The 23,995-nt window shown below is 45.2% G+C and overlaps 1 protein-coding gene across 1 annotated transcript; it reads left to right on the plus strand.

The window, feature by feature from the left end:
* Positions 1-13,702: 13,702 nt before the first annotated feature.
* LOC308219956 (epoxide hydrolase 1-like) lies at positions 13,703-23,980 on the plus strand (the record flags this gene model as incomplete). The annotated part of the gene is made up of 10 exons (XM_080615619.1): positions 13,703-13,731; positions 15,080-15,103; positions 16,020-16,233; positions 16,912-17,092; positions 17,765-17,995; positions 18,367-18,496; positions 19,426-19,640; positions 22,364-22,472; positions 22,798-22,923; positions 23,779-23,980. The coding sequence occupies 10 exons, from the start codon at positions 13,703-13,705 to the stop codon at positions 23,978-23,980; spliced, it is 1,461 nt and encodes a 486-aa protein (XP_080471745.1).
* Between the last annotated feature and the right edge of the window lie 15 nt (positions 23,981-23,995).

Below are 23,995 nucleotides of genomic sequence, written 5' to 3' on the forward strand. Positions count from 1 at the left end.
TTGCCATTATGGATGGAACGTTTCACCCCAGAGGGGCCCAGCATCCTGCAGTTAAATTCTCATGGATTATGATCAACTAAATGGGGTTAATTTAAATGAATTTTTACGGATAGGTCGCCCCATGAAATAAGCTGCCACAGCAGAAAAGAATACCAGCAGGGCCGTACTCAGTACCGCCCTCTGAAGAGCAGCGCAAGGCTGCAAGGATCGCAGCCCTGCTACCCTGAGCTAGCAGAGCCTGGGGCAGACAGCAGCTGCACCGGGCTGCCTCCCAAGAGTACGATGGACAAGATCAGTCGACATCTGTTCCCCTTTAATCTCTTGTTCCTTTATGTTTTGATGTAGTGCTTTTGTACTTAATGAGTTACATGCTCTGGCATAACCCCAGCCACTCTCCTGGACAGTGGTTCCTCAGGCAGGCAGCGCTGCTGGGACTGAAGAGCTCTCTGAAGCTGGGATGTGTCAGAGGACAGTGCAGGCTACAGACTCAAGTGTGTTTCTGATGGCCCAGCTCCTCCTGCCCCACCAGATTCAGCAGGATACCCAAGGCTCACCAGAGACCCCATCAGGAAGAGGCTGAACCGTGCAAGTTGGTTCCCCTCCATGTCACTGCTTCTGATTGTTTTGATTACAAGGGGTTCATGTCAGGACAACCTCCAGGACTTCCTTTTGCTCACCCCCCATTACACAGTCAGTGTATGCACCTGCAGGATCGGCTTGCCTAAAGCCACCAATGCTTTTAACCTCGCATGTATGCCATTGAACACACTCTGAGTTAGTAGAAATGGAAAGAGGGGAATAACGTACTGACAGTCTTCCACAAAGGCCTTGTGCTTCCAGTGCTGACTCCAGAAGTTTACTGTGACCCTGGGAAGGGAGCCAAAGATGGTCTCCTGCTGAGAAAAGCAGTCACAGATACTCTGTGGCATCTTTCTCCATTTAACCCCCTGCTGGAGGAACTCACAAAGCAGCATCCAGGGCAGCAGCCTGGAGTGTGAAGGCTCCTCGTGATACAAAGGGTTTAGACAGACTTCAGGAGAGGAAGCGCTTTTCTTTCCAAACAATGTATGGAACTCTAGATAATTTCCTTCTGCCTTAATGTTTGGTGATGTCCCTGCAACTCCTCCAGGTTGGGAAACACAGGAGGATAACACTAATTGCCTTCCACTTCTGAGCCTTTTGAAACACAAAGGCCAGGATCCATGCACATGTTTGTCACCCAGGAAATTACCAGCAAGAAGAACATACACAGGACTGAACTTAGCTGAAGCAGTGACACTCCAGTTTCTGCACAACAGCACACTGCAGTCAGGAGCAGTAACGATGGCGGTGTCATACATGGAAGAGCAGTTCACATGGAAAAGGGATGTCAGAAATGCACAGTGGAACAGATATTGGAGGCTAGTGAACCCAGAGCAGCTCCAAAGGATTGTGAAATGACCCTTCTCCATGTCCACCTGTAAGACAAAGCTGGCTGGATCTATATTCCCAAAACTCAGAGCAAGAGAGGATAAATACAGCGTCAGGCCCTAAGCAGAGGGGGCTGCTGGCTTCCAGATTTCCCAAACCATCATCATTTCACGCTGGCCAGTCTTTGCTTTGGTGGTACATTCTCCTCCTCTTGAAGTCAAAAGGTTAAAGGATGGGATAATGGCACCCTGCAGCTAAAGTAAAAGAGTGAGAAAAACACCTGGAAAGCTGTGCTGCTGCCCTGTTGTTCTGGTTTTGGCTCGGATAGAGTTCATTTTCTTCATAGTAGTTAGCATAGAAGCTATCATAGCTTCATAGTAGCTAGCTATGAGAAAATTCAGGCATGTTTTAGCTACTGCAGAGCAATGCTTACACAGAGTCAAGGCCTTTTCTGCCTCTCACACCACCCCACCAGTGAATAGGCCAGAGGTGCACAAGAAGTTGGGAGGGGACACAGCCAAGAAAGCTGATCCCAGCTGACCCAGGGGATATTCCACACCATATGACACCACTCTTAGCATATAAAGATGAGGGAAGAAGCAAGGGGGAGAACATTCAGAGTAAAGGTGTTTTGTCGTCCCAAGTAACCGTTACACATGATGGAGCCATGTTTTCCTGGAGATGGCTGAATGCCTGCCTGCTGATGGGAAGTGGTGAATGATTTCCATTTTGCTTTGCTTGTGTGTGTGGCTTTTGCTTTATCTATTAAACTGTCTTTATCTCAAATCACAAGTTTTCTCACTTTTACTCTTCCAATTGTCTTCCCTATCCCTACCTCATCCTTGTAAAACGGAACATCCTGTCCCCATCTCTGTGCTAAGGGGAGGATGATGAACTTTCTCTTATTTCCTCCCTTGGGGTCTGTGCAGCAGGGAGGGATTGTCACGTCTGGGGAGCGCACATAGCGTGGAAGCTATTGCTGTTCCATGGGTCACTGTTCAAGGGCTCAACCCTTTCTTTCCTTTTCTTTCACGCTCACAACAGCTTTATTTTCCAGAAGCCAGTGAAAGCAGGATATGACGAAATTGAATTAACCTCTCTGACTGCTTCTCCCAGGAAAACAGCTTATGGGCAAGGACCCTACAAAGCCAGGAAGGAACTGCCAGCAAAAACATAACAGTCTCCTAGTGGTGACTTCCCCTCCAGCTAGGGAGACCTCTGCCATGTCTTCTCTACAGAACAGCTTGTATCTCCCTCTTCATGTCACTGCACAGGTCAGGTACTTGAATGCATTGCCAGATACCTTTTATGCGATGATTTGCAACAATGGAACCTAAGGGTAGGAGATAGGAAAAACCAACACAGAGCAATAAGCACTTCCAGTAGTGGTTTCCCTATTTAGCCTTCTCAGCCTCGGCTCAGAGATACCCAGTTTGGGAACCTGCAGAGGATGCTGGTAAAGAACAGACAGGGCTTTAGGTTGCCAGAAAAGCCATGGTTTCGTGCCTTCTACTAGAAAATCACTTTGCTTCTTTTTTTTCCTAACAATTTCTTCTAAGTTTGCAGGATAGGGGCCTGTCTTACAGGTTTACGTGCTCTGGGTCCGAGCTGCCGTGCCATGGAGGCATGAAGGGATCTGGGGCACAAAGCTGCCCACACCAACTGTCCAGAAGACATTTGGAAGACATTTGTCCTCTTTCCTGGAACCAGTGGTTCTCAAAACATATGAACTCTAGCTTGGTTTGCTTGTGCTTAAACAGAGATCCAGGCTTGAATCAGTATTAGAATCAAAACAAAAGCTGTTTGCTCTTTGATTATTAATCTTTAACAGGAACCTGAAAACAGTGGACTGTGGGGATAATGTTCTAGCGAAGATGGTGCATTAGTCTACCTCCAGGGTCTGAGATAGGCTGGTGTACGTGAATGTTGACTTCCTGATCGCAGTGCGGGGGGGGGATATTGCTGCAGGCTGTAGGAAAGGGATTTGATTAGTCATATTTGCAAATAAGTCCTCTGAGAAGAGACAATTGATTTGGCCACCTTTTTTTTTTCTCTAAAGACCTGTCATCATTGGTAAAGTTCAGCCCTATAATGGGACTGTTGGAAGAATTAGGATATTCTTTCTTAAATAGGGAATCTGGGAAAGGAAGGAGGGGTTGCTGCTTTTTATTGCTTTCTGGTTGGAGTCAGTCTAGTTGCTTGAGCTCGGTTTGCTTCCCAGATTTTCAGGCTCCGTCACGCTTAGGGCATGCCTGCCACAGCATCAGTGTTTAATTGCAGCATAGCAACTGTACATAAACTGTAACAAGGATAAAGTAACAGCAAGACCGACTTCCAGGAAGGCCAGTTAAATCTAGTCAGTGGCTTGAGCAAGCTTGTTAGACCATGCTGCTGAGGCTCCACTGTTGACATCCCGACTACTTGGACCTAGATGAGTCTGCTGCTGCAGCATTCCCTTCTCCAATTGCATTTTAAATAAGGAACATCTTGCAGATTCTTCTGCCATGTCCTGGTGTAACAGGGCACTCCACACATTTGAAAGGTCCAGAATCACTCCTTTTCCAGCTCTCTTCAGTGGCCCTAGATCATCCTGAGGCTTTTGGCTCTGCACTTTTTAACAAAATGAATCCCAAACCATTGAAGGGAGCTCTGCGCAAAGAGCTGATTTTCATGCTGCCATATTCCAAGGGCTGATGCAGTCTCATCAGTGACTAAAGGAGGAATATGGAGGGACAGAAAGGAAAGAGTGGAAGAGCTTGATAATGGGAGGTTTGGGTAAAATTGGTAAATTTGGGTTCCAGGTGGATGATTGACAGCTGGCAGAGGTAAAAGTGGGGAAAGAGACGGTTCTCAGCTATATCAGCGTCCCTCAGACCTCACCAGCAAGGGATACTAAGAGGGGAATGAAGCAAGAGAGCAGGCGATGGATAGGGCAGAACTGCAGACTGGGGTTAGACAAGCAGACAGGAAATTCCACCTTTGTACTGTCCTGGTTTGTAACACTTGCTTTATTGAGCACTGCTGACTCAGGCAGGCTGGCAGCTCCTACCAAATGGTGGGCTGTGCCTCTGTCTTAGCACTGTTTTCTTGTGTTGTACTTACAAGAGCACTCAGAGCCCTCTCCATGAACATTGTGTAAGCTCTTCCATTCCTGAGCAGAGGATAGAAGCCAACCTACCCCCGAGTGCCACAGCTTTAGCTCTGCAGCTTAGCTCTGCCTTCAGGACTGGTACAGCATGATCCTGCCAACTATGTATGTTCCCGAGTTGCTAAATCCACTCTTTGAAGAGGCTGGGCAGCACCAGGGCTTGCAGCACCGCAGCTCTGCTAGCTTGCTCAGTGTATCCAGCTCACCCTGTCCTACTCTCCCCTTCCCCATCTTGGAAGACTCCTTACACCTCTCTCCTGCCTTGTCAGGCAGATGGGAGGGCTGCCTGCCCCTGAGGAGGGACAAGGCTGGACCACTTCCATCATGCCCATCCTGTGGGCTGTTAGAGGTGCTGAATTGCACCCACACTGCACAGTGCCCGGTTCTCAGTCCCCTTGGTCCTCTGGCACACTCCTCCCAGTCCACAGCTCACTACTGGTTCATTAGCACAGTGAACACCTCATTACCCACTGCCTTGAGGCTCTGCCAAAGTTGTGCTACAGTAGACAGATCCATGCAGTGAGGAAGCCAAACCTAGACTGCAGGGCAAGCAGGACTTCTGTTTCCCCTCTCTAGACCTGTCTGCACACATATATATGAACGTAGCAGTTCACATCAATACTATAAATTCAGCATTCCCTTTCTCCCCTTGTTCTAGGCACCAGCTCGGTGTTTGTACAGAGCAGAATGCCTCCACCCCACTCCCCACCAGAAAAATAATTCTCCAGAATCAAGGCAAATGGTGGCTTGTCCCATGGGCTGCCTCCAACCACTGTCATGTCTGACCAAGGGCCCAAACACCTGCTTCCTTGGGAAAGCCACAGGAAGGTGGAGAAGTAGCCCCGGCCTAAAATCAGTGTTGCTCTAAAGCACCCCCAATAATATGTCATAGGCTGGCAAAGAAGAAAGATCCTTCCTGGGACCATATGTATCTCCCACACATGGAGGTGGGAGAATAGTTTGGATTTACTGGAATTTCTGACACTTCGGAGGAATGACTACTCTTTTTCAAAGAATTTCTTACTTTGTGGTATCCCTATCTTTGTGACCCCAAAACAGGGGTGTGCTTTAGCCACTGGTCATCTCCTGACTTCCAGGTAGACTATGAGCTGCTCTTCTTGACCAAGTCTCTGTGGCCCATACAAGACAGAGCCTTGATCTTTCATTAGAGAATCAGAATATGAACACCTCCAATTCACAGCCCAGTGTCTCACAGGCGGGAAAAACACAAGAAGACCAGGCACATTTTCCTTGCCTCATTTCACCAATTACTCATACTTCTTTATTATGCTGCATCATTTTTCTTCACTCTTCAAATATTTGGAGGCCAGGATCCTGCTCCTAATCAATCAGTCCTTAGGCAAACTAGATTTTGCTTTTGTAATGTTTTTCTGCACAGTAGCTCCAGCCCCCTAATCATTTTTGTTGCTGTTCTTTGAGCTGCTTCTCGTTTGTCACGATTTTTCTGGTAATGGGATTCCTGGAAGCAAGAGGTATATTGTAGGCACAGGAGCCCTGCACATCCGATTGTATGTGTGATGTTGCCCTCAGGTGGCTACTCCAGAGAAAAGATGCAGCTTTGAAAAAACCACTCCAGTGTCTGCAGGACGGATTTGTAACTTTCTGTGGAAAGGATAACTCTGTGTTCTCTTACGTGATGCTTTTGCGTCAGGAGCCAGGATTACACTGGCTTTTTCTGGCTGTCCATCTTCAGCTTTCAGCGTTTAAAGTTTATTTCCCCATGTGAACATTGCTGTGCTTAAAAAGCAGCCCAAAGAATCTCAGTTCTAGTGAGCTACACAAAGCTGAATGGGAATCCTAAGACAAAATGTATACGAATTGACAGACTTTCACCATCACCAACTTTATTAATACTAGTTTTCTCACTGCAGCTACTTGTCTTGGTCACATTTTTCAGCAATTCTTTTTGTCTCAAAATTATATTCATAATAAAATTAATTTCCTTTATTACACAAGGTGGTGTGTAACTCCTAGATTTTAATTCATATAAAGCCATAGAAGGTGCTCAAGAGGTGACAGAGACCTTATTAAAGGTCAGATCAGGAATTCGTTGTGTTTGTCTCTTCCTTAACTCAGCTCTTCACAAAGCTAAACCATCCTGCTCACTCATTCCCTTCTCCCACTGCAACCTCCTTTGTCCCAGTGATTATGGTGCCCTTTTTTTCCCTGCCCTTTCTATCCCTCTCTGCCCCTTTGTTACAGAATGACCTTATTTAACACTGGAGATACTCAGCTGATATATTTAGGAATCATTATGGTAATATATACATTCCTGACCTATTTAATACATGACATCTTATTTTGGTTTTGCTCTACTCTGCACTGAGGTTCCTCTCTCAATGCTGTGCCATCCACAGGGGTGCCCGGAGCTTTTCCCTGAGATCAGCTTTAACTCAGAATTTTTCATTTAAGTGTTAGGTAATTTGAAATATTTTTCCAGCTTCCCTTAACTTACATTGGAATACAGACAGCTCCATCTGCCATCACTTCATTCCACTTACCTAACTTTTGGTTCATTCCTGCTCCCACTGAATGCAAATGCCAAAACATGCAGTGGGTTTAAAAGGAACAGCCTTTACTGTTTTCCCAGTCATTCTATATCTTACATAGATTTGGCCACCTCACTGAACATTTCATCTTCTGAGAGTGATGCAAAAGTAAGCTTTGGTCTCACTAATGGCACTGAAGATTTTGCCATTGAAACCAAAGGAGCTGGACTGCAGGGGGATTTGGAACTAGATGATCTTAAGGTCCTTTCCAACCCTAACTATTCTATGATTCTATGATTCTTGGCTACTGTACATCTCAGTGCGGATCATGGGGAATGCCTTGCAACTCCTGTCAGTGCAACACTGATAAGAAATCGTGCTTTCTCCTGTGTTTTCTTTCACAACTTTATCTCCTTGCTTCCGGTAGAACCAATGCTTGTACAATCACCTCGTGTGTCCTCCCAGTAAGTTTTTGATCTGTTTGCTGATTTCAACAACTTCAGAAAGCGGAGATTTCTGAAATAGTTCTGAAAGGTGTTTCTACACATTTCATGAGAACTGCTGGGAGAAGTGCTGGGGGAATTTTCTAAACATACCTAGAGAAAACAAAGTCTTAGAACAATGCAGTTAGAAAAGCCTTTCTGCTTGCAAAATACAAATTGTTTGCATTTGCAAATAGTAGCTGTGTTTTGCAAATATGTGTAGGAAATGAGGCTTCATTAGTCCCACTGCTCGTGGAACTGCTTACTAATCTTTGGCAAGGATTCATCCTGCATGCTGCTTTTGCCAAGATTTCTTAATACCTACTTGCAAAGGGGTTTATCCTCATACCCTTGGGAAAGGCCAGTCAGTTACATATGCTGGGATTTTGCTTAGACAAATCTTTCCAAGAATGCTGAAAAGCTGGAGGAGAGAAAAAAATCACAGACTTGCTGATAGAGTCTTGTTTACCATATTCAAACCCATATCCTGACATGGAATACTTACTTATTTTCCCAGCTGTATTTGTGGGTCCTCAAATAAGGCTTAAGGTCCATAGTGCTATTTTCTTTATGTGAGATGTCTGCAGTGCTGCTATTACATTATAGTCAAACATCTCTGGTTTTCCAGACTAGCTGTTTTTAATGAAAAATGAAAATCACATCCTTATGTTAGAAGTTTGGCTTCATTTTCTTAATGGCTTTGAACCTGAAGAATTTCTTCATATTACTGTTATTGCTGGTGTTGTTGTACAGTGTAGGCATAACAACTAATAATGGACAGTAGGAAAACCATCGAGAGAACAAATAATTATTCAGAAAGGAATATTTCCAAAGAGCAGTGCGGTTCCCAAAAAGGGAGGAAATAACACACAGGATCAGAGCAGAAAATTTTCCAAAATCTCCAGTAAACTGAACACATCACAAGACCTACTTCTCAAAAAGCACATCTCCTCTTGCACGTCTCTTCAGGCCTGCAAACGGGAGCTCAGCTGCTCCAGCAGCCCCCACTCACCTCCCATTCCGATCATGGGAGCTCTGCGGGTGTCTAAAGCTCCGCTGATGTCTCTGCAAAACCAGTGCTTAGATGTGGGCTTCTTTTCCCCCTGAAGCCCGTCTCTATTAGGGCTGGTTTTGAGAAGTTGGCTATCTGGCCCTCTCCTGCAATGCACCTACCCCTTGCAGCCACTGAGCACTGATGCCCGCCAAAAGCAAGACCAAGAGTTTGCCAAGATAAGGATGGGAAAAAGGAACTTGGGATCTGGCCTGTGATAGTAGTTACTTATAATAGTTAATAGTTACTAATAATCCTATTATAGGATTCTCAGAAGCAATCATTGTTATTGAGAAGAATGGAGACCATTGTCATTTATTTTTGCCTCAGCCAAATACGATAATTGCCTTTTTAGATTTTTTTGTTGCTGTTAAACTAAATACATCATTGAGTATAGGCCCCCTACACATACTGATTTGTTTTATTTTTACTGCAAAACTTTGTTGAAGATAAGGCCTTTGGTTCTGCCACTAATGCTTCTGTAACTACAGTAATGACAAATCACCTATATTGTCCTACAGATCTTAAGGATATTCCCTTCTTCAAGTGCCTTTGGTCAGTTGCATCCTTTTTTTGTTTTGTTTTTTTTTTTAATGATTCTTGCTTCTTTGCAAGGTGGTGATTTTACATGGCTTGGAGCAATGCTTGCAGGAGATGATACACGACACACTCCTAAGCTTGTAAGACCACAAAAATGTCGTAACTGACCGAGATTTAAAGTTGCATCTGTACTGATTGTATGGAGTTTCCTTCTGTATAAGAAATTCCTCATGTCCAGGCGTTTGGGCACCTGGGTTACCTGAGTCAAGCCCTCAAGCCTCCATCACACTCACCAAAACACCAGCAATGTGTCCAAGCCCAAGAAGGCTCTATTTCACATTATGCTCCAGGATTAACACTCCTAGTGTACAGCATAGCAGGACCATGTCCCAGAGCACAGGAAGGACTTGTACACCCAGCTTTCAGTGCGTGGCAGGGTGCATATGCAGAGACCATCAGGTTTTGCTCACCCAGGTTCTGAGCACAAACTCCCAGCGCCTGCTGCCCACCTCCCATAACCAATATCCCCGGGGTATCAGTGACCTAAATACACTCTTCAGGACTTGAAAGTTGCTTTTGTTTTTAATGATGCTGAGTCTCTAAAACGAGCACACTTAACTAACTGCCTGTTTCCAAACAACTGTTGTGTAACTTTGCTCCCCACCCCCAGAGATGTGGCCTGCCATTCATTTAATGGGCTCGGTTTCACTGGGAAGTGCCTGGGGAAACCTCTTAGCTCCCTAATTAGGAACAGAAGGGCTAGTCGTTGCTGGAGGTGGCAGGGAAACATTTGTGAGGTCCCCTGGCAATAAGGGAGGCAGAGACGGGGCGGTTCCAGCTGGGAAAAAAACACTTTTATTCAAGATACAGCACAGAGGACTAAAGCAAAAGTGTTGGGTGGAAGGTACTTGCAGAAATTATGATGGGCTTTCGGGGTGAGAAAGAAGGGGAAGGAGGAGATAAGAGAGACTGTCCCTCACCCTCCCAAATCCTTCATCCCTCCTTCCATGTGAGTTTTATATAAGATACTGTGAAGCAGCATAGAGGCCTGGTGGGCTGGCTGCTGGCGGAGGCAGGTGCAAGGTGTTGCTGTGATCTGCTCTCAGATATTTGAGCTGGCTCGCATTAATTAGATTCAGGAATTAACAGCTTGGAAGTGCTTAGGAGCTCAATGTTTCCTCCAGTGATATGATCATTGAGGCTGAGCACAGAACCTGCCATTGAGGGCTGAAGGAGATTTTAGCGCAAAACAAATCTCCTGCCACCCAGCTGAATGTCCTGAGACCTCGCTGGGAAGGTGAAAACTTTGCTCATTCATTGCAGGTAGGGTGATGTGCTTGGGGCTATTCCTTATCCCCCAGGACACAGCCATACATGGTGAGTTCTCCGATTTTTCCCCATGTGATCCCAGTTCTGGGCAGTGCTTTTTTCATACAGTACCAAATGGGAAGAGTTGTGTGTGCATATACAGTCCCAGCTTGGAGCTGTTGAACTGTGGGGCCAATTGTCCTTCAGAAGTCATGCAGGGAAATACAGCATTCAGTATCTTTGGCCTGTGGGAGCAAAGATCCAGCAAAGCAAAGGAAAGCCTCTTTGGACCATCCTTAAAATCTAAGGAAGAAGGTGAGGTTCAAAGACAGAGTGATACCATGGGGCAAGCAGGGTTGCAGGAGCCTGGAGGATCACAGGAGAAATCTAAAGCTTCCAAATCTTACCCTGCTCTGCAACATCACCAACCAGCAGTTCACTAGTAGTAGTCACTAACCAGATGAAAAGGAGAGAGACTGACCTTGCTATAAGTCAGGAGGCTATATTCATGAAGCTCTCCTGTTACTGAGCACCATTTCCTCTCTAGTAATAGTCTTAAGAGAGAGAATCTGATCTTGTCCATGCAAAAGGAAAATTACTCAGCAAAGCCTTCATGCTGTAAGATGAAGGACAGTGCGTTACAGCCAGGGTCATAAATCCCAGCAAAGGCCTTGGAATGGTACTGAAAGTCAGAATATTCATTTCCAAGTTGCCATAGCATCTCAAGCTATAAAAGAGCTATGTTCAAAGCTTTTGTGCTCCACTCTTGCCCCTGTTCCTTAGCTCATTTCATAGCCAGAAATAACCAGCTTTCCTTCCTGTGTTTCAGGTTTCAGTATTAGTAATACTTATGAGGTTTGGATTATGATTAAATGCAATTGGCAATGAGAAAAACGAGAGACCGAAAGAGAAAAAAGACTCAAGAAGGGGGAAAAAAGGTGGCATTAATTGTACTGCGAGCTCCTCTTTCCCACTAGAGGGCACCCAGTATTCGCAGAACTGCTGCTTGGCCTTTGGGTGCTTCCTCCAGCAGCAGCAGGTCACGCTATACCAACATCATTGAACGGGCCTGGGAGAGCTGGCAGGTTATGTTGTGTTTGGCTCCTGCTCCTCGTATCCAGCTGCTAAACCAGCTGGAAAAGTACATTACAGTAACGTATTCCTGTGCACATTTTCCATCATTGCTGCAGGGGTCATCCTGCAGATCAGTGGCAAGAGGAAGAGAAAAATATAGGAAGAAAGCTTCCTGTTCATGTGTGATTTGTGCAATGGAAACACATGAAATCTCATTATAAAATTATGAGAGTCATAAAGGGATTATGGAATTGCAAAAATTGGGAGTTTAGATGGAGGCTTTTTAAAATCGGGTTTGCTAAGACAATTGTCATTAGGGATAAGGGATCCTGCTCAAGTGCATGGAGATGCTCTGAGACACTTTTGCAGGTTCATTCCGGTGGAATTCTCCTTTCCATTGATGGAACATGCATCAGAATTTCGCAGGAGAAGGCAGCCTTGTTGAACCCAGCAAGCAGCTTCTGCCTGGATTTGTGCATTTTGGCCACTAAAGGTTGTAAGAGAAAGGGGGGAAAGGCCAGGATGGGATTTCCTCTGGGAGCCTTTGATATCTGCCTGCCAGCACTCACACAACACCCCTGCCCATACCCTGCGTTTCAGTAGGCAGGATCCTGGCATCTCAGCTGTTTCAGGTTTATCACCGGGGGGTTGTTGATTTTTAGCCCCGGGGTATTAATGGCCTTGGTGTGTTCCTTTAAATCAAAAGCATTGCTGATTCTTCCAAGTCTTTTGGATAGAGCTTAGCAACTTGCATTTTTTCTTTGCAGCTTTAAATAGCTCTGATGGCTCTTTTCCCACATTCCTGCTATAGATAATTTCACTCTTAGATGCTTAAACCAGACCTTCCTCTGACAACCTTTATGCTTTTTACTAATGCTAAGTAAGAAACACATAAAACTTTGACCAAATTAAGTATTTACAAGGTTTCCTTCCTGATGTCTCTTTTTGATTGCACAGTGTGTGCATATGAACTGACAGAGACCTCATCATCACAGAGCTCGCTGGTGATGGTACTTCACTTTAAGCATGGAGATAGGAATCCTTTCCTCTGACAGTAGAATGTAGCTATTCCTGGAATGAAGCACAGCAAGGACACTGTGCAGCCATTTACACTATCCAGTAAGATTTTGCTGACCATGAGGGAGATGAAATCCAGTTCCCTGAGCTGAAACAAAGCATTGATTTCTGTGGAAAATGAAAAACTTGTTTTTTCCTTTTAGTCTTGGCTCCTGCAAAGCACATGGAATAGAGCCACTTGATACACAGGTTGGAAGGGATACCTGGAGGTCAGCTCATCCCAGCTCCTGCTCAGAGCAGGTTCAGGTAGGTCAGGCTGCTCCATGCCTTGTTTCTGTCAAATACTGAATGCTTCCAAAGATGAAGATCCCACATCCTTTCTGGACCCCTGCCTCAGTGTCCGAGTACCTCCATGGGGAACTGATTTCTCCTCATATCTATCCAGAATTTCCTTGTTGCAATTTGCATCCATTGCTTTCTGTTCTTCAAGTGTTGCTCCTCCAAGATGAGTCTGGGTCCATTTTTCATATGCTCTCCACTACGTAACTGTAGACAGCAATAAGATCTCACCCTTTGCTTTCTCTCCTCCAGGCTGAACAAGCCCAGGTCTCTCTGTCTCTCTTCATATACCACATGCCCCAGTCCCCTGGCAGCCGTACACCACCATGAGTGAGCTCAGTCCAGTCTTTGCACTAGCAGCAAGGCCAGAACTGGACTTGGCACTCCAGATGCGGTCTCACAAGCGCTGAAGCGACCAAAGGATCACTTATTTCAGCCTACTGGGTAACATGTTTGCTATATAGCCCTGTACACAGCGGTCCCTTGCTGCAAGGACACCTTGTTGACTCAGGTTCAGAAGGTGACTTCAGGCCAACCTCTGCAGAGTTGTTTTCTCTTCATTTGGCATCCAGCCTGCGCTGGTGCACGGGGTTATTCCCTCCCAGCGCAGGACTTTGCATTTTCCCCTGCTGAACTTAAATTGTGGCTGCACACTTAGGCAATAGGTGGCACTAAGTGATGACGTAGCTTGCAATTGCCTTGCCCCAGAGTGTCACTGCTGAAAAGAAAGCCAGCAGAGGAGGTGCCTGGAATCATTCACCTGGAGCAGCAGCCAGGAAAGGAGGATTCACCTGGAGCAGCGGCCAGGAAAGGAGGAGCAGACATGTGGCAGGAGATCCTTCCCAACACCTGGTGAGGTCTCCTCAGCATGGGAAGGAGGGTCTCCAAATGGGGCTTCTCAGGGCTGGGGCAGGAGAAAGCCCCTGTGGGGTCACCAGGGTGGGAGCATGCAGCTGAGTTCTCCTGAGCATAAATGGGAAGGAGGTTTTATTAGACTGAGCCTTGTTGTGCATCGCTCAGAGAGCTGCTTCAGGAGCACGCTTGTTTTGTTAGCAGTGCTGAGTTTGTGCTACTGCCATGATAACTGGTTTCATGCCTCTGACTCACTAAACTTCAGGATGTAAGTACAGGGGGGTATTATTACTTGTTGCATAATCTGCTTAGCCTTTAGAGAGGTGGAGGCTGACAGTTTGCTTTTAGGAGCCCTATACTTCCTTATCTGGGAGTGGCTTAAGGAGATACCTCCTTAAAAATCAAACACACATAGGCTGTTACAGAGATTGTTACCAAGTTGCCTTTGCAGCTGCTGGGGTCTCCAGTACAGGCATCAGATTCTGCATCACAGGCAGTAGTGGGAAATGATGCTAGGCGAAAATAAACACTGAGTGGACTTGGGTTTTCATGGAGTTTCATGTCCTTTTTTTTCCTTCTTTTTTGGTCTCAATGTATGGTAATTGTGACACCAACAGCTCCCTAGTCTCGCTGCCCTCCATAGGACACAGTAACGAGACTTTCTCTTGTCACTTTTAATTTTGCTAGATTTTAGGCTGCACTTTTCTTGCAAGGGAATCTACCAGGCTGAAAGAGAATCAGGGAGGATGTTCTCTTTTGCTTGCAGGCAGATGAGACCTAAAAGCTTGGCATTCAGTTAGGAGTAGTTAGAAGTAGCAAAAGTATAGCAGCTCATTGAACTCTGAACGGGGAAAGGTTCTGCAAGGCTCTCCTTGTGCCAGCCCTGCAGCACAATGAATACCACACGGCTGGCAGCAGAGTAACCCTTGAGCTTGAAAGTGCCCTGCCGAGGCTGCACACCTATCGCTATAGCTCAGCCAAAATAAGCTATTTTCTTGTCTGAAGTAACACAGCTGCTGGTAGGAGGAAACACCACAAGGACACCTACAGTTGTTAAGCGCCTTTTATCTAAATTATGCCAAAGGAGGGAATATTATGGCAACAAATTATCTTGCTGAAACACAGCCCAGAAACACTCTCTCTTTGTGCAGCAGCAGTGCTCTGAGCGCCTGCCTGTCAGTCCCACCTGAAAAATAGGGAAAATAATGGCAGATGTTGCTGGGTGGCTAAACCGTTTGTGATTAAACAGTGCTGGTAGGTGATATTCTCTGTACCACCCCCAAGGGTTGGTACCATTCAGACAACACTATCAGACTGTGAGTATCTTCTTTTTCTTTTCCTTGTGTAGGGAGACCATCTCATCCCAGATCAGGTGAGTGAAATATCTACCCCGTGCTAAGGTCTCCACTTTCTATTAGCACCCTGGCTGGGGCACAGCATAATCCCTTCCATACCCTGTATGACAGCAACAACAAAATCTTCATTCACAGTCCCCTTGCAGCCCCTGCAACAGCCCCAGACAAATCTACTAATCCCCAGGGGAAGCGGGACTGAGGCACAGGTCAGAGGGATAGGAAGGTGCACAGCCTTTGGATTGATTGTGCAAGCATGTGAACAGTTTTGAAATATGCTGCATGTCTATTTAAGTCTGTTAAATCCAACCTTGGTGACTCAGCTCTCACACCTCAAGAAAGTCTGAAACTTTGCTGTCCAGAACAGAAACAGACAAGCTGAGACTCTTACCTATTGAAAGCTGCGTTGGAGGACCAGTGTTGCCCTAAAACAGGACTGAATCTGTAGGGGAGCTATGTACAAAGCACTGCTAAGAGGGACATGTCCACCACATCCAGCTCTCTCCAGCAGCTGAAGACCCTTGTGTCTGCTCCTGCTCCTCAGCCAATTCTCTCTGTACAGTTTTTATTCCTGGAGGTGTCCAGCTGCTGCTATCCCATTCACTCCAGTGCCTGCTGAAAATAGATTGGCCCATATCCTGTTGACCCTTGTTCCCCAGGGCATCTTGGTTCACAAGAAGAGGGACAAGGAAGCCTTGTGATCAGCAAGTCCTAATCAGCAAAGACCTGAGGTCACTAAGGAGCGCTAGCAGATGTAACCCTGCCCCAGATCTTGCCTGTGATCTTCAAAAATAAGAAACCCTGAGCCCCTGCTGACTCCATGGGATCTGTAGGCATTTGTTCCTGCTCAGACCCAATCGAGGTGAATACAAGCCTCAGCATAGTCCCTTTATCCCTGACACTTCTTTTGTTGACCACAATGTTATACCTCCCCAGGTCTTTTGGATATTCTCAGAAGTATGCAGTCCTGGTCCCTGCAGCTGCCCTGGGGGTTGGAGGGATGCTGGTTTACTGGCTGAGGTCTAGGCACAAGATCAAGACCATTGAAATGAGTGATGGATGGTGGGGCTCAGGCGAAAGACCCGTAAAGGGGAAAGAAGATGAAAGTATCCGTCCCTTCAAGATTGAAACGTCTGACAAAGAAATCGAGGTACTGGTGGCTGGGATGTGAGAGAGGCAGAAAGCTGCAAGGTTGAGCCAGTTCCTCACTCACCTTGCTTTGAGGAGATCCCTTTGGGGTGATAGCAGTGCACCAGCCAGTGCAGCTACCTAGATGATGGTCTGGCTCACTGCCCTTTATGAATGGGATTTGAGCTCCAATTCATCGTAATGGGGCATAAAGACTTTGAGATCACTGACTCTGTATGTGACGTGGGGCTTCTCCTGTGGAAAGGCCACACTGGACAGCAAGAGTGGGTCTGTGGATGATGGAGTGGGAGGGTGTTGGGATAGCAGTGATACTGGTGGGGCAGGACTGAAGGGCTTCCACAAAAGGAAGGGCTGGTAGGGTGAAGAGGGGTGGAGGTTTGACTGAGTCACAGCACCTCTGTCCCTACATGCAAACGTGTCCCTACATGTCCCTATCTAGCCAACTAGCATTTGGCAGCTCAGGCTGAGCTTCTTTTTCCCCCAGCCAGCTCCTAATGTCAAAAGCCTAAAGCAAGTTAGCAGCAAGGCTAAGAGTAGGACCCAGTACTCCACTGCTTCAGGAGGGCTCGTGGTGTCCCAGAGGGCAATACAAAAGCCAGATGAGCCCATCCATGCCCGCCTCGGTGTAGGGCACGCATGAGCCACTGGCCAGCCTCACAAGAAGGGCTCCCTTCCGCAGGACCTGCACCGGCGCCTGGATCAGTTCCGCCACACACCACATCTGGAAGGGGCCGCCTTCCACTATGGCTTCAACTCCAGCTACCTGCAGAAGGTGGTGGCCTACTGGAGGAACCAGTTTGACTGGCGCAAGCAAGTAGAAGTCCTGAACAAATATCCCCATTTCAAAACCACCATTGAAGGTGAGGGGTCTCTGTGGCTTGAGCAGGTCTTACTATGAAAGACAGAAAGGGGTGATTTAAGAGGTTACAATATTTAAGACAACACTATGTATAAAAGCTTAGTGATATGAGTGAAATATCGCTAGTGGCAGCTATATTATTGATAACCTCCTACAGATTAAGACCGTCAGAGTGGCAATAAGATTATGTCTACTTCAAGATGGGCTTCATTCGGCCCTGAACCTATGCTAAACAATGATGTTTTCTTCTGCTATGGCCTTGAAGCCACCTTTGAATATTGCAAAATTTACCCAGACTCCGAGGCTAGAATATCCACTACCACCACACAGTTTAGCCAAGTGAGGTTAGCCAGATCTGCAGGTTAAACTTCTATGCTATTCATGTAAGTGCAGCTCTACTTATATACTGTGAGACCAGTTCCTCAGGAGGTGGATGTTCAAACTCTTGTGACTCCAATATCTCGGGCTGGAATCTGTACCGCTGTTTGTATGTAAAAGATGAGATGTAGGTACAATACCAGCCATCCCTTTCAGCTAGGCATCTTCCTGCCATGGATTGTGTAGCTTCCAATACAAATGATAATAACAATTTTGCCACCCTCCATCTTCAGAGTCCAGAGCAGAACCTCTGCAGAACCACAGCTTTAATTTATCTGTCTTGGATGTGTGGCAGGGATCGAGATCCATTTTATACACATCAAGCCCTCCTACGTCCCTCATGGTCGAGTTGTTCAACCTCTGCTAATGGTCCACGGCTGGCCTGGTTCCTTCTATGAGTTCTACAAGATCATCCCTCTGCTCACAGAGCCAGCCAGCCATGGCCTGAATGAGGGTGATGTGGTGTTTGAGGTCATCTGCCCATCCATCCCAGGCTATGGCTTCTCAGAGGCACCACACAAGCAGGGTAAGTGATGAAAAGGCTTTGTCGGAATCGCAAGGGTTTTGGAATGACACCTGAGCCACCCCTGGGCACTGCAGTTTGTGAATGCAGATGCTTAGCTCTGCCTTAACACCCATGTGGCTGAGGCTCTGGGGCTGACAGGATATTTGGAAGGCATTGGTAGCTGGAAGCCAGGTCTGATTCCCACTTTCTCCACTTTCCACTGAATTTCTATCATCTTGAGTTCACTTTATTGCCAAGGAGTGAGGCAGAGCAGCATAGCACTCTGTGCCTTCACACAGCAGCATACTCACATACTTCTGAAAGTCCACAATCTTTGGCCAGTGGATGAACACCAGGACAAAAAGGTCTCCTCTGTTTTTCTCTGCCTACAGGGTTTGACAGCGTAGCAGCTGCTCGGATATTTCATAAGCTGATGAACAGACTGGGCTTCAAGGAATACTATCTACAGGGGGGAGACTGGGGATCTCGCATTACCACAAACATGGCCCAGATGCTACCACAGTGAGTAGCAAAGGCAATCAGTGCAGAAAAGATGCCTCCAGTTCTCAGCCTATCTTCTGGCTCCATCATCCTGGTCCTGCCCTCTGTTTGCCCTGCCTCTCATTCCCTTCTGTTCAGTTTCCTCCGGGGATGTCCCCACCCCTCTGCATTCAGTTGTATCCACATGCTTTGCATTGATATTGGCACAGTTTTCATGCTTTCTAAATTTTAGAGCTGTTTGGCTTCTCTGTCACTAGCTAAAGGAGACAGATTCCCATTCCAAATCAGGAAGGAGATAAATTTAAAATCAGAAGGGAGAAAAAGAAGGACTCAGCCTTTCAGCAGCTGAATGGTTCCATGAAGTATAGAATTTCCTATAGAAAATGCAGAGTTAAGACTGAAGAAGAAACACAACACCTTCCTTACAAGATGGCATCATAGCTCATTGTTTAGCATTTAATGAAAAGCAGGCACCACAGCCGTGCTGAGGTCAGAGAACAGATAAAGTGGGAAAGCTCTTGAAGCAGTTAGATGGGAGGCTGAGCAGCTCATGTTCCCAATGGCAGTTGTGCTTCACAGCACCCAGAGCACTGTGGCCATGCGTGATCTAACTGAGCTTTTCAAAAGATACCCAGTGCAGCCTGTTCCTGTAGCACAGAACAACATTAGATCAACAGCCAGAGCCACCAGCATGGCTATACCACATCCAGAAACTGAGTACCTAAAGCTAAGATCATACCAGTGGCACAGCTGGATGGAGATGACACCAGATGTGCCATTTTTTAACTCTCACAATTATATTTATTTTCCAATCATCATGAAGTTGAAGGGCTTCATGTATTTTGCTCTGTAAAATATTTCTATCACAGCCCCAGTCAGACTTATTTTATAGAAAATCTGGAGACAGACAATCACTTGATTTAACCTTCTATTCATTAACTTAATTTCAGGTGCGTGAAAGGGCTTCATCTGAATATTGTCTTCATTGCTGTACAAGGTTTGAGAAAGATTATTTCTGTCATGCTTGGGACTTATGTACCATGGCTCGTAGGCTTCACTCGGGAAGATGTTCACCGTATGTATCCTTTCATCCAGAAGAATATATATGACATTCTGCGAGAATCTGGATACTTACACATCCAAGCCACCAAACCAGACACTGCAGGTAATGAAGCTTCTATACATCCCTCTGAACATTATATAACAACTGTTCATGGTATATAAAGACATAGCTGAACAAAGGCCAACTGTGTTTGAGAAGCAATGAGTTGTGGTAACTAAATATAAGACATGGGGCAAGAACTGTCTAAAAGGAAGTTAAGGAGAACAGCTTAAAAAAAAGATAGGACAAGTACCACTTTTCAAAGTTTTTTAAATGGCGTGCCACGTCTCTTGGGGAAAGAACTCTTTTGCAAAAAAACCCTCAAAATAAAGCACAGGGTCCTGAAGTTGAAGCTTCTAGAAATAAATGTGGGTGAAAACAATAAAAATATCGTAAGCAAGTGCAATGGGAAACTTGCAGGAAGCTAGACACAGCCCTAATACCTGAAAAGCCAGAAGCCTGACACAGTGAGGCCAGTATATGAGGAGTCTGAAGAAAGATATGGCCATCTCAGGGAAGTTAAATGAATGATTTGCATCAGTCCTCCCTAGGGAGGACTATGGGGTCTTCCTTTAACAAAATAAGCCTTCATCAGGAGAGACAGTGGAGATTTCTCAGGTTCCTGTCAGATGTGGAGACCATAAAACAGATAGCACGCCATCACGGCAACTCACTGAAAACAGAAAAAACTCAAACTGAAACATTAATTAATGCCTAGTCTGTTGCTTGAACTGATTGCAATACCAAAGAAATAAAAGCAGACAAACAAGACACCAGCTTGCTTTCTTGGTTTTTTTAAGAGCCAAAAGTGAAGGTAGACCCAGAAAATCAAAGACCAGTCTGTCTAGTCACTGACCAGGAAACCAGCAGAACTATTTTAAAGAGAAGAATAGGCTTACAAGTGACAATATCACAAGGAAATCACGCTTCCAAAACCAGAGCTCTGTCAGAATCAAAGAGCGGGGGATCCAGTAACTGAACATATTTAATTCCAAAAATGTTTTGTTGAGGTTCCTTCCCCAATGCTCTTAAAGAAATTAAACTGCCTTGAGAAAAGGATTAAGATCACGGATTAATAACTGGTCAATGGGAGAATCCACTCATAGGAATAAATAAGCAAGTTCCAGGGGAGGGAGAGTAAATAAAAAAAACCTGTGCTGGCACCTGTCTATTTCAACATGATCCCAATTTATCTACAGTTAAAAGTTAACCATTAAGTGAAAATCTGGCAGCTATCCAGGCTTTGGTTTACTCTAAAGATAACTGCAGAGAGTTGCAAAAACATTTAAGTGAGTGGTTGATTAAGCGGGCCAATAAAAACTTAGGTCAATGAAGTCCAAAGCAATTTGAGTAAGGAAGAAAGTCACAGTGGGCTTGAGTTTGGCTGCTGCTGCCATATGAGAGAATCCATGAGTTATGGACAGGGCTTTGAAATGTCAGCCAGGTCAGAGTTCGAGAGAATCTTACAAACTTAAAGAAACCAAAAAGAGAAGAAGACAAACACTAAATCTACAATATTCAGAATGTTGCACCCCTCTTCACCCTGTTTCATAAATGTATTTTAGAATCAGAAGAATACAGGAAGGGGAGAAAAGGATGCTGGAGTGACCAAGCAGCTTCTGTACAAGCACTGTACATAGTCAAGGACTCTTCAGCCTGGAAAAAGAAGAGCAGGGATTTTGTAGCACACTAGAATTGTGAAATGTAGAAACTGAAGTGGGAGAAAAAAAATATCTATCTCCTACTCAGTCTGAAGAAATACCTACATTGTCAGTTTAGTTTTCATTAGGCAGGTCTAAAGCAAAGCTTAAAGTATTTCCATTTACCACAAGTTGTAGTACCTAAGATGTGTACAGGGCGAATGACAAAGTGCAAAGAAGACCCCTATTTCTGAGCATCTAACCAGTGGACGTTGAATACAGTAGTTCAGAGGCAGCTTTCAACCCAGAAAAAGCTCATCTCCAGATGGGTTACATGCTAGCTGGCACATTTCAGCCTGCCCTACCGCTACTGGTCAAAGCGTTTACATGGCTGTGGTCTGTAGCAAATCACTCCAGGCCTGCCAGCACAAGGAAACAGTTGTGCCAATGCACAAACTTACTTTGCATTTGCTATGTCCACTATTAAATTAAGACTGTGTTGTGCATCATCTTCTACATAGTCACTCAGTGCTAAAATTCACTTGGAACTGGCAACACCAAGTATATTGTAAACTATAGCCTGGGGTGTGATACAGGAATTTCCCAAGGCAAGCCTCCTTCACAACTGAAGTAATCACTGTACCAGTTTTACAAGTAAGAACACAGATATAATACACTGTGTATGTGCCGTGTTTATATTTGCTAGTGTTTCTCCATAGCCAGAAACAGGTAACAGATATACAACACTCCACTGTTTAAGTTAGATAAAAAGTGATGAACAGCCTTCAGCGTGCTGGTTATCCACCCTAAGCAGGATGCTGCTCCAAATAGTTTATCAAAAATGTCTTATAATCCCTTTACACCTGAATTCGTACCTCCTGCCACACATGACCAAGAAGCCAACAGGACTTTCTTAGCTCCTAGCTTCCTTTGTGTAGGAATTACCTAAGTTTGCAGTCAGTTAAAGCTGGAATTCCATTGGGGTGAATTTCTCAAGGATAAAGTACTACCAGGGCTACTAAAACACAGATTTTCTACTGAATTCTCATAGAAAACTCTAAAGAAATCATTACAGCCGAGTTTAACTTCCACTGAAGTATTGCAATGCCAGGCAACTGTAATAGCTCTCCCCTTCTCCTGAATTAGGTTGTGGACTGAATGACTCCCCTGTGGGGCTTGCTGCATATATTTTGGAGAAATTCTCTACCTGGACAGATAAATCATTTCTGCAGAAAGATGATGGGGGCTTGGAAAGGTAAGAGAACAGATGATCTTCCCTAACAACACTCATTAAAAGACTGAGTGATGAAAACTGATGAGGCCAGAGGTAAAAGACTGGCCAACTAAAGCTGAGTAATAGAAGATTACATGTGACAAGCAGTAGTTTAAACTCACAGCAGATTGCCCGCAGGCTATTGCTTGAGCACCGGGTAGTTTTGGTCTGGGTACACGGATGTCAATTTGCTGCTTGAATACGAGTGGAGAACAAGAGGAAACGAGGGCACTTCAGGGCAAAATCACAATACAGCATACTGAGAAATAGCTTCCAGTGAAATTTCTTCATCTTTCTCACTCAACAGCAAATACACTCTTGATGAGCTTTTGACCAATGTGATGATTTATTGGGTGACAGCCTCCATCGTGTCCTCCATGCGATTCTACAAGGAGAACATTACCAAGGACCCTGATCTAAGTGCTATTTCCAGGTAACACGAAACCAAAACCACCAAGTTCTGCTTACTTTTGATAAATATAATTAAGGGTTGCTTTTCTTTCAAATTATAATTCACACGGGAGCTTGTGGCCAAGACAATGCAGACTTACCCAAGTATTTTCAATCTTGTTTGTGATCAAAATACAGGTCATATACTTACTCATCAAACAAATGTAATCTGTGGCTCAGTTCAGTAAAAAGCAGACAGAAAAACATGAGCATTTCTTAAAGAGAAGTTTAATATGAATTAGGAAAGATGTGGCTCACTGGTGGATAAAGGAAAAGCTACAACTTTTGAGTAGAAACTTGGGGAAGCAATTTGGAGAGCAGTAGTTGAAACACAGCACCTTCTGAGAGCTGCTGGCTTTAAGACAAATATGAGAGGCTGAGCAGGAAAATGCTGTTGAGCAGAATTCTCCAAGTGATTGATCATGCAAAAGAATAGAAGAGTCCTTTTCTCTGTAGACTGAACCAATTTATCTTTCCCCTCAAGACAGCCATTTCTTGCACTGGCACCATGAATTCTAAAGTAAGCATGAGCCAGCTGATTTCTGACTTCCCAGAAGTGTGACATCTTGCATGTCACAAAACATGTACAAAACAAGGTAAGCTAAAAAATCTGAAATGTTTCAAGATTGAACTGGGTGCACAGCTGGCTCTACTTCGCTCTTCTTTGGGTACCACACTTTTAAAGTCAATGAGATCCAAATGAAAGCACAGCGCAAGACCACAAAACAGTTTGTTGTGGTAAACTTGTCCAGCTGACTGTGGCAGTTACCAGTCAGAAGGGATTTATAGACTTCCCCCACTACTTGCTCCAAAAATGCAGTTAACCAATGTCTTCTAGGGTTGGAGTATATGTTCCCACAGGGATTGCAGCCTTTCCTCAGGAGATAGCACATACACCACAAGTCTGGACAAAGGAAGCCTACAAGAACATCATCACTTACTCTTACATGCCACGTGGAGGGCATTTTGCTGCCTTTGAGGAACCAAAGCTTCTGGCACAAGACATCATGAACTTTGTCAGAAAGGTGGAACACCTGTGAACCTGCAGTTTCAAT

This window comes from Psittacula echo (assembly GCF_963264785.1).
Source record: "Psittacula echo genome assembly, chromosome: 4".
Lineage (NCBI taxonomy): Eukaryota > Metazoa > Chordata > Aves > Psittaciformes > Psittacidae > Psittacula > Psittacula echo.